General features: G+C 41.7%; 2 protein-coding genes across 2 annotated transcripts; both read right to left on the bottom strand.

The window, feature by feature from the left end:
- Positions 1 to 3,619: 3,619 nt before the first annotated feature.
- On the bottom strand, positions 3,620 to 4,904 carry LOC113904745 (olfactory receptor 51I2-like). The gene has a single exon (XM_027561839.1). It carries the CDS (start codon positions 4,731 to 4,733, stop codon positions 3,771 to 3,773), a length of 963 nt encoding a protein of 320 aa, XP_027417640.1. The 5' UTR covers positions 4,734 to 4,904; the 3' UTR covers positions 3,620 to 3,770.
- Positions 4,905 to 14,895: 9,991 nt separating this feature from the next.
- LOC113904746 (olfactory receptor 51I2-like) lies at positions 14,896 to 15,898 on the bottom strand. Its single transcript, XM_027561840.1, has one exon. The coding sequence runs from the start codon at positions 15,856 to 15,858 to the stop codon at positions 14,896 to 14,898; it is 963 nt and encodes a 320-aa protein (XP_027417641.1). The 5' UTR covers positions 15,859 to 15,898.
- Between the last annotated feature and the right edge of the window lie 1,180 nt (positions 15,899 to 17,078).

Here is a 17,078-nt window from a genome sequence, read left to right on the forward strand (position 1 = left end):
GACCCTTACAGACACTCAGGTGAGTTGTGCTTCTTTCTCTGCACTCTCTTCTTGGTTCCTAGGGTTGTTCTTGCAGGTTAAGCAGATCCACTTCTGTGTCTGTTTTTCCTGGGATTTTATGAAAGCACCATCATGTTTCATAGCAACTATGGATAAAGTAACCTGGGAGTACATATGGGGAATAAATGGCTTAAGACACAGAGAGATGAATGTGGGAAGACATGGGCGCTCATCTGTGTTTCTGGACTTGTGTTTTAGAGATGCAGCATGCTATCCTACCCAGAACATTGTGCTTGCCATCTTGTTCCATCCCCAGGAGCTTCCTTTACTTCTAATAGAGTGAAAACAATACTGAAAGCATGAAGAGGCCCCAGAGCCAACATGCAGAAGCATCTGTGTGTGTGTGTGTATGTGTGCTATAGCTTTATTGAGGTATAATTAATGTACAGAAAACTGAATTTCTTTAATTTATATAATTAGATCCATTTGAACATACCTATATACCCTTAAAATCATTCCTTACAATCAAGGTGACAGACATCCATCACCTCCAAATGTTTCCTTGTTGCAAATGGCTGGATTTTCTTTTTAAAGGCCAAGTAATAATCCACGTTATGTGTATACCACATTTTCTTTATCCATTCATCTGTTGATGGACATTTGGGTTGTTTCACTATCTTGGCTATTGTGAATAATGCTGAAACAAATATGGGAGTTCTAGATATGTAAGCAATGTATTCCCAACTTAATATAGGACATATATGACAAGCCCATAACTTAAATTATACTCAACAGTAAAAACTGAAACATTTTTCTCATGAACGAGAATTGGAAACAAGGGAAGTATGCTCATTTTTTCTACTTCTATTCAATATAGTACTAAAATCCAAGCCAAAGTAGTGACTTAAGGAAAGGAAATAAAGAGCTCCAACTGGAAAATTAGAAATAAAATTATCTCTGTTTGCAGGCTACACAATCTTATGTATTCGAAATCCCCAAAGCTCTATAAGGAAACAGTTTGCAATAAATTCAAGAAAGTTTCAGGGTACAAAATTAGTACACAAAATCAGTTTTGTTTTTATTATACCAACAATCAATTATCCAAAATGGACGATAAGAAAAAATAATATGTTTTACAATAGAATCAAAGAAAATAAAATACTTAGGAATACACTTAACTAAAGAGGTGACAGACTTGTACACTGAAAACTATAAATCACTGAAGAAGACAATAAATAAATGAAAGTACACTTTATGTTCATGGATTGGAAGAGTTAATATTGTCAAAGTGTGCATTTTACCCCAGATGATCTGCAAAGTCAATGAAAGTTATATAAAAATCTCAATGATACCTTTTACAGAAATAGAAAAAAGTCCTAAAATTCATATGGAATCATAAAAGACCCCCAATAGTCAAAGCAGACTTGAATTAGAAGAACAAAGCTGGAGGCATCACATACTTTCTGGTTTCAAAATATATTACAAATCTGTAGCAATTTAAAACAGTGTGGTACTGGTATAACCTTCCTTTCTGGCTTAGCTGGTAAAGAATATGCATGTAATGTGGGAGACCTGGGTTCAATCCCTGAGTTGGGAAGATCCCCTGGAGAAGGGAAAGACTACCTACTCCAGTATTATAGCCTATAATTCCATGAACTGTAGTCCTTGGGTTCACAAAGAGTCAGACATGACTGAATGACTTTCACTTTCACTGCTATAAAACCTGTCTTGTACAATAGAAATTCAAACTCACCCGTATATATTCAACTACTTTTTAATGAGAGTCCCAAGAATATACAATGAGGAAAGGACATTCTCTTTGACAAGTGATGTTGGGAAAATTGGATGTCCTCATGCAAATGAATAAAATTTAACCAGATCTCACATCATATACAAAAGTTAACTCAAAATGTATTAAATATTTGACCATAATAAACTATAAAACTAGTAGAAAAAAACTTGGGATAAACCTTCATGTAATTGGACTTGGCAATGACCTATGAAATAAAGAAACCAAAATCACAAGCAACAAAAGCAAAATTAGACAAGTGGGGATACATCAAACTAAAAAGTTATTGCCCAGGAAAGGAAACACTATTAACAGAGTGAAAAGGCAATCCATGGAAAAGAGAAAATATTTGCAAAGTACATATCTGATAAAGGATTAAAATTAGCAATATATAAGGGACTCCTATAACTCAAGGACAAAAATATAACCTGATTAAAAAATGGGCAAAGGAACTGAATAGCCATTTCTTTGAAGAAATACTAATAGGTATATAAAAAGCAACTTGCAAAGCAAGTAGCAACTAAACTTGCTATTTTTTAGGAAAAAGCAAATCAAAACCACAAAGAGATGTCGCCTCACAACTATCACTAAAAAAATAAGATAACAAGCATTGTTGAGGTTGTGGAGAACATGGAACCTTCTGCATCATTGGTGATAATGTAAACTGGTGCAGCTACTAAAAAAATAGTATGGAGCTTCCTTAAAAAATTAAATATGGAGCTACTATATCATCTAACTATCACTTCTGAATATATGCCCACCAAAATGGACACCAGGATGTAAACGATATGTGCAGTAGCATCTTAAGAGAATATGTTAAAACATAGGCCTCTGCTGCTGCTAAGTCGCTTCAGTCGTATCCGACTCTGTGCGACCCCATAGACGGCAGCCCACCAGGCTCTCCGTCCCTGGGATTCTCCAGGCAAGAACACTGGAGTGGGTTGCCATTTCCTTCTCCAATGCATGAAAGTGAAAAGTGAAAGTGAAGTCGCTCAGTCGTGTCTGACTCCTAGCAACCCCATGGACTTCAGCCTACCAGGCCCCTCCGTCCATGGGATTTTCCAAGCAAGCCTCTAAACCCTGCATAAATTTACCTGCTCCTTGATTTTCTGCCAGTGCAGCTGACAATGCAGAAAGTGCCTACCTCAGTGGTCTCTTTGTGATGACTTTGGTTAGGTGTTCCTAACCCAGGGACATGGAATTTTAAGAGATGAGGAAGAAGTGAATGATGTGTAATTAAAATATAGAGCCTCTGAAATTAGAATCTCAGGTGACGGTCAAAGGCCAGAGAAAGGCCATTTTCATGCAAGGAGGTACACTTTTGGAGCAAGGAATGTCCATTGGATCCATAGCTCTGAAGAGCTGTACTACACTTTCGTTGCCTCTAGCACACACACAGACACACACACACACACACAAACACACACATTATGCTGAGCCACATCTGACCACTCACCTTTCCTCAAGCAACAAGATAACTCCACACCTCAGTTTATTCACTTTTACAATCTTTTCCAGTGATTATGTATGACCTCCCCTTGCCTTCCTGACAACTGACTCACCTTTTAGCCTCCTTCCTTAACTCCTTTCTCATTTTCTCCTGGCAAGGGAGCAAACCCTCTTCCACATTCCTATAACTCTTCATGTGAAACTCTCACAGTCTTATTATACTTACTGTAATTGTGTATTTAGAGCTTCTATCCATCAATGGAGGGAAGAGACTTCCTATGGTTCATTTAATATTATTCCTTGTAACAACTACAGAGTCTTGCACAAGTAAGCTCTGAATGAAAAAGCTGAGGTTAATGAGTGAAGTAAAGAATCAGGACTGTTTTTCACCCATGAGTCTCAGGATATGCATTTGCTTGTCATTCTCTTGATAATGTCTCTGGGTCAGGGCTCAGTATATGGGCTTTCTGGACATAGTTTATAACTGTTTGACTGTGTTTTCCCTCAGATTCTGAGGTTATTTCTTGACTCATCAGCCTTTCCTCTTCTCGCTCAGCACCCTGAGCATGGCCTCCCTGATGGGCTTGGACTTGACACTGTAGATGACGGGGTTGAGCACAGGGGGCACCACCAGGTACACGTAGGCAACAAGGGCGTGTACTATGGGGGGAAGGTGTCTCCCAAAACGGTGGATCATGGACACACCTATGACTGGGATGAAGAAAACCAGAACAGCTAAAATATGAGAAACACAAGTGTTGAGGGCCCGGATACGCTCCCTGGGAGAGGCCAGACTCATCACTGTATGAAGAATAAGAGCATAGGATAGCACAATAAGCAAGGAGTCTATTCCCATTGTGGACAGAACCACATACAGCCCATAAATGATATTGACAGTAATGTCAGCACAGGCTCGTTTCATGACATCTGCATGGAAACAGAATGAGTGGGACAGGAGGATCTTGCCAGGGCAAAAGTTCAGTCTCTTTAGTAAGAAGGGCAATGGGAAGAGGGACACAGTGGCTCGGGCCACAATGGCCAGCCCAATCCTGATGATGACATTGCTTGTGAGGACAGAGGCATAGCGCAGGGGGTTGGAGATGGCCACAAAGCGATCAAATGACATGGCCAGGAGCACCGAGGACTCCACCACGGAGAAGAAGTGGAGGAAGAACATCTGGACCAGACAGGCGTTGAAGCCAATGAGCCGATGGTCAAACCAGAGCACAGCCAGTGTGGTGGGCATTGTGGCCAAGGTGAGGCCCATGTCGGTGAGGGCCAGCATGGACAGGAAGTAGTACATGGGCTGGTGCAGGCTGGGGGTCCTCCTCACAGCCAAGAGGATCAGGCAGTTTCCTGTGAGGGCTGCAGTGTACATGGAGAAGAAGGGAATGGAGATCCAGCCATGAATGGCCTCCAGGCCTGGGATGCCAATCATCAGGAAAGCATGTGGCTGGAAGAAGGAGATGTTGGCAAAGGACCAGGAAGGGAACATCCTTAGGGGCCAGATGAGGGCTCCAGAAATTTGTGACTTTTTCAATCTGGACAGACACAAAGACACTGACCGGACACCTGTCAATAGGCAGATAATTATGCTGTGTAGTCATTTTCACTATTTATTTTCAATTTCTCAGCTTTTACTTTATATTAATAACTGTTTTAGGAATGTACATACATTAGCCAATGTGTCATCAAAACAAATGCAGCATGCAGGAGATAGTGTAAATTTTCTATGGTTACCAGAAAATAAATGACTGAAACGGATTTAGTTTTTACTAAATGTAAATTTTATACAATTTATACCCTTCCATCCAATGTTTTCTTTAAATAAATTGATGTGTGTTAGAAGGCAATGGCAACCCACTCCAGTACTCTTGCCTGGAAAATTCCATGGATGGAAGAGCCCGGCAGGCTACAGTGAGCGACTTCACTTTCACTTTTCACTTTCATGTATTGGAGAAGGAAATGGCAACCCACTCCAGTGTTCTTGCCTGGAGAATCCCAAGGACAGGGGAGCCTGGTGGGCTGCTGTCTATGAGGTCGCACAGTTGGACACAACTGAAGCAACCTAGCAGCAGCAGCAGCACTCTTTAATATGTACAGCACATTGAAAATGCTCATGATCATTGTCATCCTCCTCCCTGTGTCCTTGTTGTTTTACTTATTCAATTGAGAATGAATTTTGTTATATTTTAAATGATATTATATTTTAAGTGATTAAGCCTTTCCCTCAGGGGATCTTCCCAACCGAGGGATTGAACTCAGGTCTCCTGCATTACAGGTGATTTCTTTACCAGCTGGCCAAAAGGGAAGCCCAAGAATACTGCGATGGGTAGCCTATTCATTCTCCAGGGGATCTTCCCAACCGAGGAATTGAACAGGGGTCTCCTGCATTGCGGGTGGATTCTTTACCGACTGAGCCATCAGGGAAGCCCGATTTCACATAATTATCATGTGTTCTCTCATAATTATGTTGCTGATAGAGAAGTGAAATATTTTATCTAAAGTGAAAAGAGAAATTCTGAAGTCCAACAAGGGAAGAGAAAACTGCAGCGTTTTCCTGAACTATTAGAACTTGAGATTTTCTTGTGTTTGAAGTGTCTGAGTGCAAATCCTAGGACACTGTCTTCTATTCAAGATGGCTGAAAATTGTATTAAGTACTAAGAAACTTTGGTAAATGAAGAGACACTTGATTCTCACCAGGTCCCTAAGAACATTTAGGAATTTGGGGTCCAGCTCTGCCTTGCCCAGACAATATCTGTCTGGGTCATTGGGTGCCTTTGTAATCCAGGTTACAAGTTGCTAATCAGAAATCATTTGCACACTCCATTCATTGAACATTTGCCGTAGTTTTTAGAATACCAGCTAAACCTTTTGTTTAGCCTCTTAGCACACTCATCTGGAAGACTTGATTTGTCCTTGAATGGCCTCCCTGTAATCTCTGATCATTGACCTCAGCCCAAGCTGGGAGGGCCACAGCTGCAGGAGGACAAGACCTACGGTTCTCTTCTCCAAGTTAGAATTTCCACAGAAGCCAACTGAAGACATAAATCAGGGACATAAATTTAGGTTCTTTAAGGGTTCAGTGGAATCTGTACTAGTAGTGTCACAAAATTTTAGCATCTGATCTTGAGCTGGTGGCTCACCAGTAAAGAATCCACCTGCAATGCAGGGGACATGTGCAAGAGACACGGGTTTGATCCCTGGGTTGGGAAGATCCCCTGGAGAAGGAAATGGCAACCTACTCCAGTATTCTTCCCTGGAATATCCCACAGGCAGAAGAGCCTGGTGGTCTACAATCCAGGGGGTTGCAAAAGAGTTAAACATGACTGAGTGACTCAACAACAACAAAACAATGCTGAGCAAATTAACTTCCTAATTTAATACTTATTGAAGCTCTTGTGTTCTAAATGTTAGACCCCCAACATTCTTGTTTGTGAATATCTCTCTGTCTCAAAAAAAAAAAAAAAAAAGATATAAAGTAAGTGTTACTGTATCTTTTTAACAAATAATAAAAGTTATAGGGACTTCAAAGACTCTTGAGAGTCCCTTGGACTGCAAGGAGATCCAACCGGTCCATTCTGAAGGAGATCAGCCCTGGGATTTCTTTAGAAGGAATGATGCTAAAGCTGAAACTCCAGTGGCTTGGCCACCTCATGCGAAGAGTTGACTCGTTGGAAAAGACTCTGATGCTGAGAGGGATTGGGGGCAGGAGGAGAAGGGGACGACAGAGGATGAGATGGTTGGGTGGCATCACTGACTCGATGGACGTGAGTCTGAGTGAACTCCGGGAGTTGGTGATGGACAGGGAGGCCTGGCGTGCTGTGATTTATTGGGTCGCAAAGAGTCGGACAGGACTGAGCGACTGATCTGATCTGATCTGGTCTGATAGGGACTTCGTTGGTGATCCAGTCCTTAAGACTTTACCATCCACAGAGGGTGAATGCTCCCTGCTTGGGAGCGAAAATGCCACATGCTTTGTGGCTAAAGAAGCAATACATAAAACAGAAACAATATTGCAACAAATTTAATAAAGACTTTAAAAGTGGTACACACTAAAAAAATAAAAGGAAAATGAATACATTAAACTGGAAGGAAGAGGCTTAGAGAGTTTTTCTAGCCTGTGCCAGGAAAAAGACCAAATTCAAATTCAGGTCTATTTGGCTTATATGCTTTCAACAGTCTTAAACCTCCTGTATTGGCCGTAGGCTGTACTAGATCTCGGAGGTTTGTTAAGTGTAGGGCTGGCAGGATCAAATTATCAAGAAGAGATTGTTCTCTTCTGATGTTCCATGTTAATAAGACTGAAGTTTCTCCAAATGAAGCCCCTTCCTGTTTCTCCAAAAATCTTAATTCTCACTGTTACCTTGTGTGTCCTTCTTACAAAGCCATTTGCCTTTTGTTGTGCTAATTATCTCCTTGCTCCTGCTTTTCTTTTCACTAATCCCAGACATATTTCTTCACTCTCATTCCATCTTACTGTTCTGAATTTGATGATTTCATAAATTTCTATCCTCTTTTTTTCAGGGATAATCAGTTAATAAACAAGAAAATGAATGATTGAATGAAAATACCTTAATTTCATTTTCTAGTTCCCCTTATCTCAACCCTTAACATGGTACCTCATAGGTCCATACGTTCACAACTTAAACTATATACTTTGTATAAAGATCAGTGGTTTCTTCAGCTAATATTTATTATTATCCAATTTTATTTGGATTTACTTAGGATCCACCCAGGAAATACTCTGTCACTGGCAGCATAAATCAAAATAGAATGTGTCAGCTCTTCATTTAATTTGAAGGAATCAGGATTAATTTTATCTGGGATTAATGTCACAGTTCTCTTTCTTTCATTCTGCATTAATTGATCTATTACTGAATTATTCTCAAATCCCTATCTTTGAACTTGACTTTTTCCATAGTTGATATGTAGGTACCATGCAACTGTAGGCATTTATGTGATCTATTACTCTTGGCTGTAGTAGCAGGATCCAAATGGTAATTTAAGCTGAACATTATAAGAAGTTCAGAGCTTAAGGGGTTAAAATTATAGTATACCACCTAAGGCATATTTTGAGCAAATCTTGTACAACCAAGCCAATTTCTCCTTTATATCCAGATAATGACCTTTCTACCTTTCTTTTGTTAATATATATTACATTGTTATGAGGAGTCTAATATTGATACTTTTGAACTGTGGTGCTGGAGAAGACTCTTGAGAATCCCTTGGACAGCAAGGAGATCCACCCGGTCCATCCTAAAGGAAATCAGTCCCAGCTATTCATTGGAAGGATTGATGCCGAAGCTGAAACTCCAATACTTTGGCCACCTGATGCAAAGAACTGACCCTGAGAATCCCATGGATAGAGGAGCCTGGTAGGCTACAGTCCACAAGGTTGCAAAGAGTAGGACATGACTGAGTAACTTCACTTCACTTCACTTATTCTGATGCTGGGAAAGATTGAAGGCAGGAGGAGAAGGGGGCAGCAGAGGATGAGTTGGTTGGATGGCATCAATGGATATGAGTTTGAGTGAACTCCGGGAGTTGGTGACGGAGAGGGAAGCCTGGTGTGCTGCAGTCCATGGGGTCACAAAGAGTCAACACAACTAAGTGACTGAACTGAACTGAACTGAACTGAACACTGGGAAAGATTCTTTGTGTTGAAAGAAAGGAAAGGCTTTTTTTCTCTCTGTTCTTTTACTAAAATGCCTATTTTAGTAGCCAAGTTGGATTGATATGTTTCTTGCTTCCCATGTCATTCAGAATTTTGTAATAAATAACTTTAACCTGGAATCAGATCAGGTTTGGTCTTCTATTATTATCTCCAGCACACTAAAGGGTCAAAGATATTTTAAACTATAGCTTTTCCCTGAGGAATTCCATCCTTTCCACTTTAGCACTCTAGGATTATGTTATCTTGTGACTCCATATGTCTTGGAAAGTCAAACAGCTGAGGAGAAAAAGACTGAATCCAACATACACTCTTTACATGACCTCAAAGCCAAGTTGTTTTCTTTTTTTTACAAAAGAGAGAAAGAAAGAAATCTTATAATTGTGTGACATGATGGAGGTGCTATCTAATACTATGTTGTAGTCATTTTGCAATATTTAAGCCAAGTTCTTTTCTAAAAGGCTCTTCTTACTCAGAAAGATGGAAAGGACAATCTCATAGTGAGAGTGTAGAAACCAAGCAAACATTCAGATCATCCACAGGCTGCTCTCTGGAGTGGGATTTTAAAGATAGTCTTATATTGATGCTTTTCGTAGAGAAATAAAAAGGTATTAATCTGCTTGGACACAGAGTCTGGGTTTCTGCATAATTATCTGAATTAGACAATATCTGTGCATCAGGAAAGTAGCCTTTTCACTTCCTCTCTTTTATTTGGTGATGCAGACCTAGCATTCATGAAGGCCTGGAATCCTTTTCTTCCTGCTTCTGGCATCTAGTCATCCTCCATCCCGCTGATTCCTCCACATGACAGCAGCTGACAGATAGAGAATTTCAGACTCACTAACCAGGTCCCCACCCTTCTTAATAGTGTAAAAAGGGTTCTAACCTACGTTACTCACCCTGCCTGTCATTGCAGCCTTCTCTATTGCCCGTCATGCTGAAGAGCCCAGAAAAACTCTGCAACTTAAATGCTACTTTATACCACTGCCTGGGTGCCTTAGTGAGTTGCTGCTCCCCAGGGACATCCTGGCCACAGACCGCAGAGGATAGTCTCTGCTTAGTCCTCCCTGGGAAATGGACAATATGCAAAACATGTGTTTGGTTGGAAAGTTGTGGATCTGAGCAACTTTGAAACTATGGAACATGATGGGGCTTTCACAAAATCACAGGAGAAACTGACACAAAAGTGGATCTGCTTAACCTGCAAGAACAACCCTAGGGACCAAAGAGAGAGTGGAGAGAAGCAGACACACCTCTGTGGAGGAGAGTGTTGGGATCATCATCCTTTCTGGGTTCATCCATTCCACTACATTTGTAGGAAATTCTACTGGCACTTCAACCTTTTTTTTCACTGTGCCTTCCAATGATATCACATCTATTATCTGGAATCACACAGAACACTTCCTGGTCCCTCCAAGTGAGCCTTATGGACACTCGGGTGAGTTGTGTCTCTTTCTCTGCCCTCTCTCCTTGGTTCCTAGGGTTGTTCTTGCAGGTTAAGCAGACTCACTTCTGTTTCTGTTTTTCCTGTGATTTTGTGAAAGCCCCATCATGTTCCATAGCAACTATGGGTCAAGTAACCTGGGAAGACAGATGAGGAATAAATGGCCTCAGACACAGAGAGATGACTAGGGGTAGACATGGGAGCTCATCCATGTCTGTGGACCTGTGTTTTAGAGATGCAGCATGCCTTCCTACCCAGGATATTGTCCTTGCCATCTTGTTCCACCTCCAGGGGCTTCCTTTACTTCTAATAGAGTGAAAACAATGCTGAAAGCATGAAGAGGCCCCAGAGCCAACATGCAGAAGCATCTGTGTGTGTGTATGTGTGTGCATAATAGCTTTATTGAGGTATAACTGATGTACAAAAAACTGAATTCCTTTAATGTATACAATTTGATTCATTTGGACTTATCTTTTCATCCATAAAATCATTCATCAAAATTAAGGTGACAGGCATATCTATCACCTCCAAATATTTCCTTGTTGCAGATGGCAGTATTCTCTTCTTTTTAAAGGGTAAGTAATATTCTACTTTATGTGTATACCACATTTTCTTTATCCATTCATCTGTTGATGAATATTTGGGTTGTTTCAATATCTTGGCTATTGTGAATAATGCTGAAATGAATATGGTATTTCTAGATTTGTAAGGAATGTATATGAGCATAATAAAGAACATGTATGACAAGCCCATAACTAACCTTATACTTAAGAGTGAAAAATTGAAAGATTTTTCTCAGAAACAAGGATCAGGAACAAGGGAAGCATACTTACTTTTTCCAATTCTATTCAACATAGTACTAAAAGTCCAGGCCAAAGCAGTGAGATAAGAAAAAGAAACAAAGTGATTCAAATTGGAAAAGAAGTAAAATTTTCTCTGTTTGCTGACAATATGATCTTATGTCTTTGGAACCCTCAAATTCCATAAAAAGCTATTAGAACAAATTCAGTAAAGTGCAGGATACAAAGAATACAGAAAAATCCTTTTTGTTTTTGTAACACTAAAAATGAACTATCCAAAATGGAAATTTTGAAAATAATCCCTTTTACAGTAGCATCAAAGAAAATAAAATGCTTAGGAATAAACTTAACCAAGGAGGTGAAATACTGGTACATGGAAAACTGTTAATAACTGAAGAAAGCATTAAAAAGGCCACAAATAAATAAAATTACATTGTGTATTCATGGATTGGAAGACTCATTATTGTCAAAGTGTGCCTATTACCCACAGTGATCTGTAAAGGCAATGAAATTTATATAAAAATCTCAATGATATTTTTTACAGATGGCAACAATCTTAAACTTCATACGGAATCATAAAAGACCCACAAAGGTCAAAGCAATCTTAAACTAGAAGAACAGAGCTGGAGGCATCACATACTTTCTGATTTCAAAATATATTACAAATCTAAAGATTATGTATTGTAGTCTAAATTGTATTACAATTCAAAACAGTATGGTACTGGTATAAAAAAATGGAGATCCAAACTCACTCATATAGAGTCAACCGATTTTTAATGTGGATCCCAAAAATAGACCATAGGGAAAGGACCAGTCTCTTTGACAAGTGGCATTGGGCAAACTGGATGCCTGCATGCGAAAGAGTAAAATTGGATCTGATCTCACATCACATGCAAAAATTAACTGAAAATAGATTAACTATTTGAACCTAATACCTGGAAGTATAAAACACCTAGAAGAAAACTTAGGGAAAAGCTTCATGTAATTGAACTTGGCAATGACTTTATGAACATGAAACTAAAATCCCAAGCAACACAAGCAAAATTAGACACATGGGGGTACATCAAACTAAAAAGTTAATGCATGGAAAAGGAGAAACAATCAACAGAGTGAAAAGAAAACTTATGGAAATAAGAAAATATTTGCAAACCACATACCTGATAAAGGACTGATATAAAATATACATAAGGGACTCCTGCCATTCTAAAAAAAAAGAAAAGAAAAGACACAGCCTGATGAAAAAAATGGGCAAAGAAATTGAACAAATACACTCCAGAGATATACAAATAAGGATATGAAAATGTTCTCAACCTGGCTAATTATTAGAAAGAAACGAATCAAAACCAAAATGAGCATTCACAATTATCATTAAAAAAAAAGACAACAAGCCTTGGTGAGTATGTGCAGCAATTGAAACCTTGCACATTGTTGGTGATAGTGTACTCTCCTGGAGCCAGTATGAAAAATAGTACGGGGGTTCCTTAAAAAATTAAATATGGATATACTTTATCATCTAGCAGTATGACTTATGAATATATAGCCCCCAAATTGATCAGATCAGATCAGTCACTCAGTCGTGTCCGACTCTTTGTGACCGCATGAATCGCAGCACGCCAGGCCTCTCTGTCCATCACCAACTCACGGAGTTCACTCAGACTCATGTCCATCAGGTCAGTGATGCCATCCAGCCATCTCATCCTCTGTCGTCCCCTTCTCCTCCTGCCCCCAATCCCTCCCAGCATCAGAGTCCTTTCCAATGAGTCACCTCTTCGCATGAGGTGGCCAAAGTACTGGAGTTTCAGCTTTAGCATCATTCCTTCCAAAGAACACCCAGGGCTGATCTCCTTCAGAATGGACTGGTTGGATCTCCTTGCAGTCCGAGGGACTCTCAAGAGTCTTCTCCAACACCACAGTTCAAAAGCATCAATTCTTCGGTGCTCAGCCTTCTTCACAGTCCAACTCTCACATCCATACATGACCACAGGAAAAACCATAGCCTTGACTAGACGAACCTTTGTTGGCAAAGTAATGTCTCTACTTTTGAATATGCTGTCTAGGTTGGTCATAACTTTCCTTCCAAGGAATAAGCGTCTTTTAATTTCATGGCTGCAGTCACCATCTGTAGTGATTTTTGAGCCCCCAAAAATAAAGCCGGCCACTGTTTCCACTGTTTCCCCATCTATTTCCTATGAAGTGATGGGACTGGATGCCATGATCTTAGTTTTGTGAATGTTGAGCTTTAAGCCAACTTTTTCACTCTTCACTTTCACTTTCATCAAGAGGCTTTTGAGTTTCTCTTCACTTTCTGCCATAAGGGTGGTGTCATCTGCATATCTGAGGTTATTGATATTTCTCCGGGCAATCTTGATTCCAGTTTGTGTTTCTTCCAGTCCAGTGTTTCTCATGATGTACTCTGCATATAAGTTAAATAAACAGGGTGACAATATACAGCCTTGACGTACTCCTTTTCCTATTTGGAACTAGTCTGTTTTTCCATGTCCAGTTCTAACTGTTGTTTCCTGACCTGCATACAAATTTCTCAAGAGGCAGATCAGGTGGTCTGGTATTTCCATCTCTTTCAGAATTTTCCACAGTTTATTGTGATCCACACAGTCAGTGCAGTAGCATCTTAAGAGAACATTTATGTTTTCAAACATTGGCCTCTAAATCCTGCTTAAATTTACTGACTCTGTTTTTCTGCCAATGCAGCTGCCAGTGAAGAAAATGCACACCTGAGTGGCTTCTTGGGGTGACTTTAGAATGAAGGTATTTCTGTCCCAGGCACACGGAATTTTAAGAGGTGAGGCAGAGAGAGTGATGTGTAACTAAACTAGAGGCTCCAGTATTATGATCTTAGGCTAGACGAAGGTCATTTTTGAGCCAGGAGCTATCCCTTTGGAGCAAGGGATGTCCGTTGGATCCACAGCTGTGACGAGCTGTAACTACAACTTTCCTTGCCTCCAACACACACACATTATGCTGAGGCACATCTGACCACTCATTTCCCACAAGCAACCAGAGAACTCCACATTTGTTTTTCCATTGTTTTCCATTCTTCTCTGCTTGCCTGGGGCTTCTCCAATGGCTCAGAGGGTAAAGAATCTGCCTGTGCCAGGTCACAGGAGATGTGAGTTCGATTCCTGGGTCAGGAAGATCCCCTGGAGGAGGACATTGCAACCCACTCCAGTATTCTTGCCTGGGAAATCCCATGGACAGAGGAACCTGGTGGGCTACAGTCCATGGGGTCACAAAGACTGAGACACAATTGAGCAACTGAGCACTACTTGCCTACCTTTTCTGCCTGAGAAGCTCTTACTCACTTTTCAGCCTCCTTCTTCCCTGATTCCTTCCCCGACTCCTTTCTCACTTTTTCCTGTCAAAGCAGGAAGCCCTCTTTTAGGTTCCTATAGCTCTTTGTTTGGACCTCTCACAGTCTTATTACACTTACTATAATTGTGTATTTAGAAACTTCTGTTCCTCAGTGGAGGGAAGAGACTATGTATGGTTCATTTAATGTTCTCTCATAACAACCACAGACTCTTGCACAAGTAACTCTGAATAAAAAAGCTGAGATTAAGGAGTGAAGTAAAGAGTCAGGGCTGATTCTGAGGACATGCATTTGCTTGTCATTCTCTTGATAATGTCTCTGGGTCAGGGCTCAGAATATGGGCTTTCTGGACATAGGTTATAACTGTTTGACTGTGTTCCCTCAGGTTCTGAGGTTATTTCTTGACTTCATCAGCCTTTCGTCTTCTCCCTCAGCACCCTGAGCATGGCCTCCCTGATGGGCTTGGACTTGACACTGTAGATGACAGGGTTGAGCACAGGGGGCACCACCAGGTACACGTAGGCAACAAGGGCGTGTACTATGGGGGGAAGGTGTCTCCCAAAACGGTGGATCATGGACACACCTATGACTGGGATGAAGAAAACCAGAACGGCTAAAATATGAGAAACACAAGTGTTGAGGGCCCGGATACGCTCCCTGGGAGAGGCCAGACTCATCACTGTATGAAGAATAAGGGTATAGGACAACACAATAAGCAAGGAGTCAAAACCCACTGTGGACAGAACCACATACAGCCCATAAATGATATTGACAGTAATGTCAGCACAGGCTCGTTTCATGACATCTGCATGGAAACAGAATGAGTGGGACAGGAGGATCTTGCCAGGGCAAAAGTTCAGTCTCTTTAGTAAGAAGGGCCCTGGGAAGAGGGACACAGTGGCTCGGGCCACAATGGCCAGCCCAATCCTGATGATGACATTGTTTGTGAGGACAGAGGCATAGCGCAGGGGGTTGGAGATGGCCACAAAGCGGTCAAATGACATGGCCAGGAGCACCGAGGACTCCACCACGGAGAAGAAGTGGAGGAAGAACATCTGGACCAGACAGGTGTCAAAGCCAATGAGCCGATGGTCAAACCAGAGCACAGCCAGCGTGGTGGGCATTGTGGCCAAGGTGAGGCCCACGTCGGTGAGGGCCAGCATGGACAGGAAGTAATACATGGGCTGGTGCAGGCTGGGAGTCCTCCTCAGAGCCAAGAGGATCAGGCAGTTTCCTGTGAGGGCCGCGGTGTACATGGAGGAGAAGAGGATGGAGATCCAGCCATGAATGGCCTCCAGGCCTGGGATGCCAATCATCAGGAAAGCATGTGGCTGGAAGAAGGAGATGTTGGCAAAGGACCAGGAAAAGAACATCCTTAGTTTACTGATGAGATCTCCAGCAAGATGGGACCTTTTCAATCTGGACAGAAGAATAAGACAAGATAAAAACATGGGGAAAATGGCAGTTCTGCTATTAGGTAACATGAGTTCACACACAATGCTGCTGCTGCTGCTAAGTCGCTTCAGTCATGTCCGACTCTGTGCGACCCCATAGACAGCAGCCCACCAGGCTCCCCTGTCCCTGGGATTCTCCAGGCAAGAACACTGGAGTGGGTTGCCATTTCCTTCTCCAGTGCATGAAAGTGAGAAGTGAAAGTGAAGTCGCTCAGTCGTGTCCGACTCTTAGCGACCCCATGGACTGCAGCCCACCAGGCTCCTCCGTCCATGGGATTCTCCAGGCAAGAGTACTGGAGTGGGGTGCCATTGCCTTCTCCTCACACACAATAGCATGTACTAAATGCGAAGGAGGAGGGGAGGAGCCAAGATGGCGGAGGAGTAGGACGGGGAGAACACTTTCTCCCCCACAAATTCATCAAAAGAGCATTTAAACGTCGAGTAAATTCCACAAAACAACTTCTGAATGCCGGCAGAGGACATCAGGCACCCAGAAAAGCAACCCAACTCTTCAAAAGGATGTAGGAAAAAATATAAAAGACAAAAAAAGAGACAAAAGAGGGAGGGACGGAGTTCTGTCCCAGGAAGGGAGTCTTAAAAAGAGAGACATTTCCAAACACCAGGAAATCTTCTCACTGCCGAATCTGTGCCTAGCTTTGGAAGCACAGAGGGCAACATAACAGGGAGAAAAAATAAATAAACAATTAAAACTCGCAGATTGCGAGCCCTACGGTAACTCCCCCAGCGGAGAAGCAGCGCAGACGCCTGCACACGCCATTAGCAAGCGGGGGCTGGGCAGGGAGGTGCGGCGCGGGCTGCATCACTTAGAGTAAGAATCTGGCCTGAATACCCTGAGCGCTATCTGAGTGAAATAATTTGGGCTAGCAAACCAGACTGTGGGATGTCTACCATGCGAAAAGCCAGTCCCAACCTAAGATACCGCCAGGCCCGCGCACGGAACAAAGGACTGAACAGGGATAGCCGGCTGCAGACCTTCCCCCTCCGGTGACAGGCAGCCAGAGCCGGAAGGGGGCAATCGCAGCCCCAGAGAGACATTATCTATAAAACTGTAAGCAGGCTTCTTTGCTAACTAAAACTTCTTGCGGGTCTGGACGGTTAACATCTGCCTGAGAAGGTGC

This window comes from Bos indicus x Bos taurus, chromosome 15, assembly GCF_003369695.1.
Source record: "Bos indicus x Bos taurus breed Angus x Brahman F1 hybrid chromosome 15, Bos_hybrid_MaternalHap_v2.0, whole genome shotgun sequence".
NCBI lineage: Eukaryota > Metazoa > Chordata > Mammalia > Artiodactyla > Bovidae > Bos > Bos indicus x Bos taurus.

Excerpts from the sequence above, each read along its gene's own strand:
- LOC113904746 (XM_027561840.1), bottom strand. The coding sequence starts at position 15,858 with ATGTTCTTTTCCTGGTCCTTTGCCAACATCTCCTTCTTCCAGCCACAT.
- LOC113904745 (XM_027561839.1), bottom strand. The coding sequence starts at position 4,733 with ATGTTCCCTTCCTGGTCCTTTGCCAACATCTCCTTCTTCCAGCCACAT.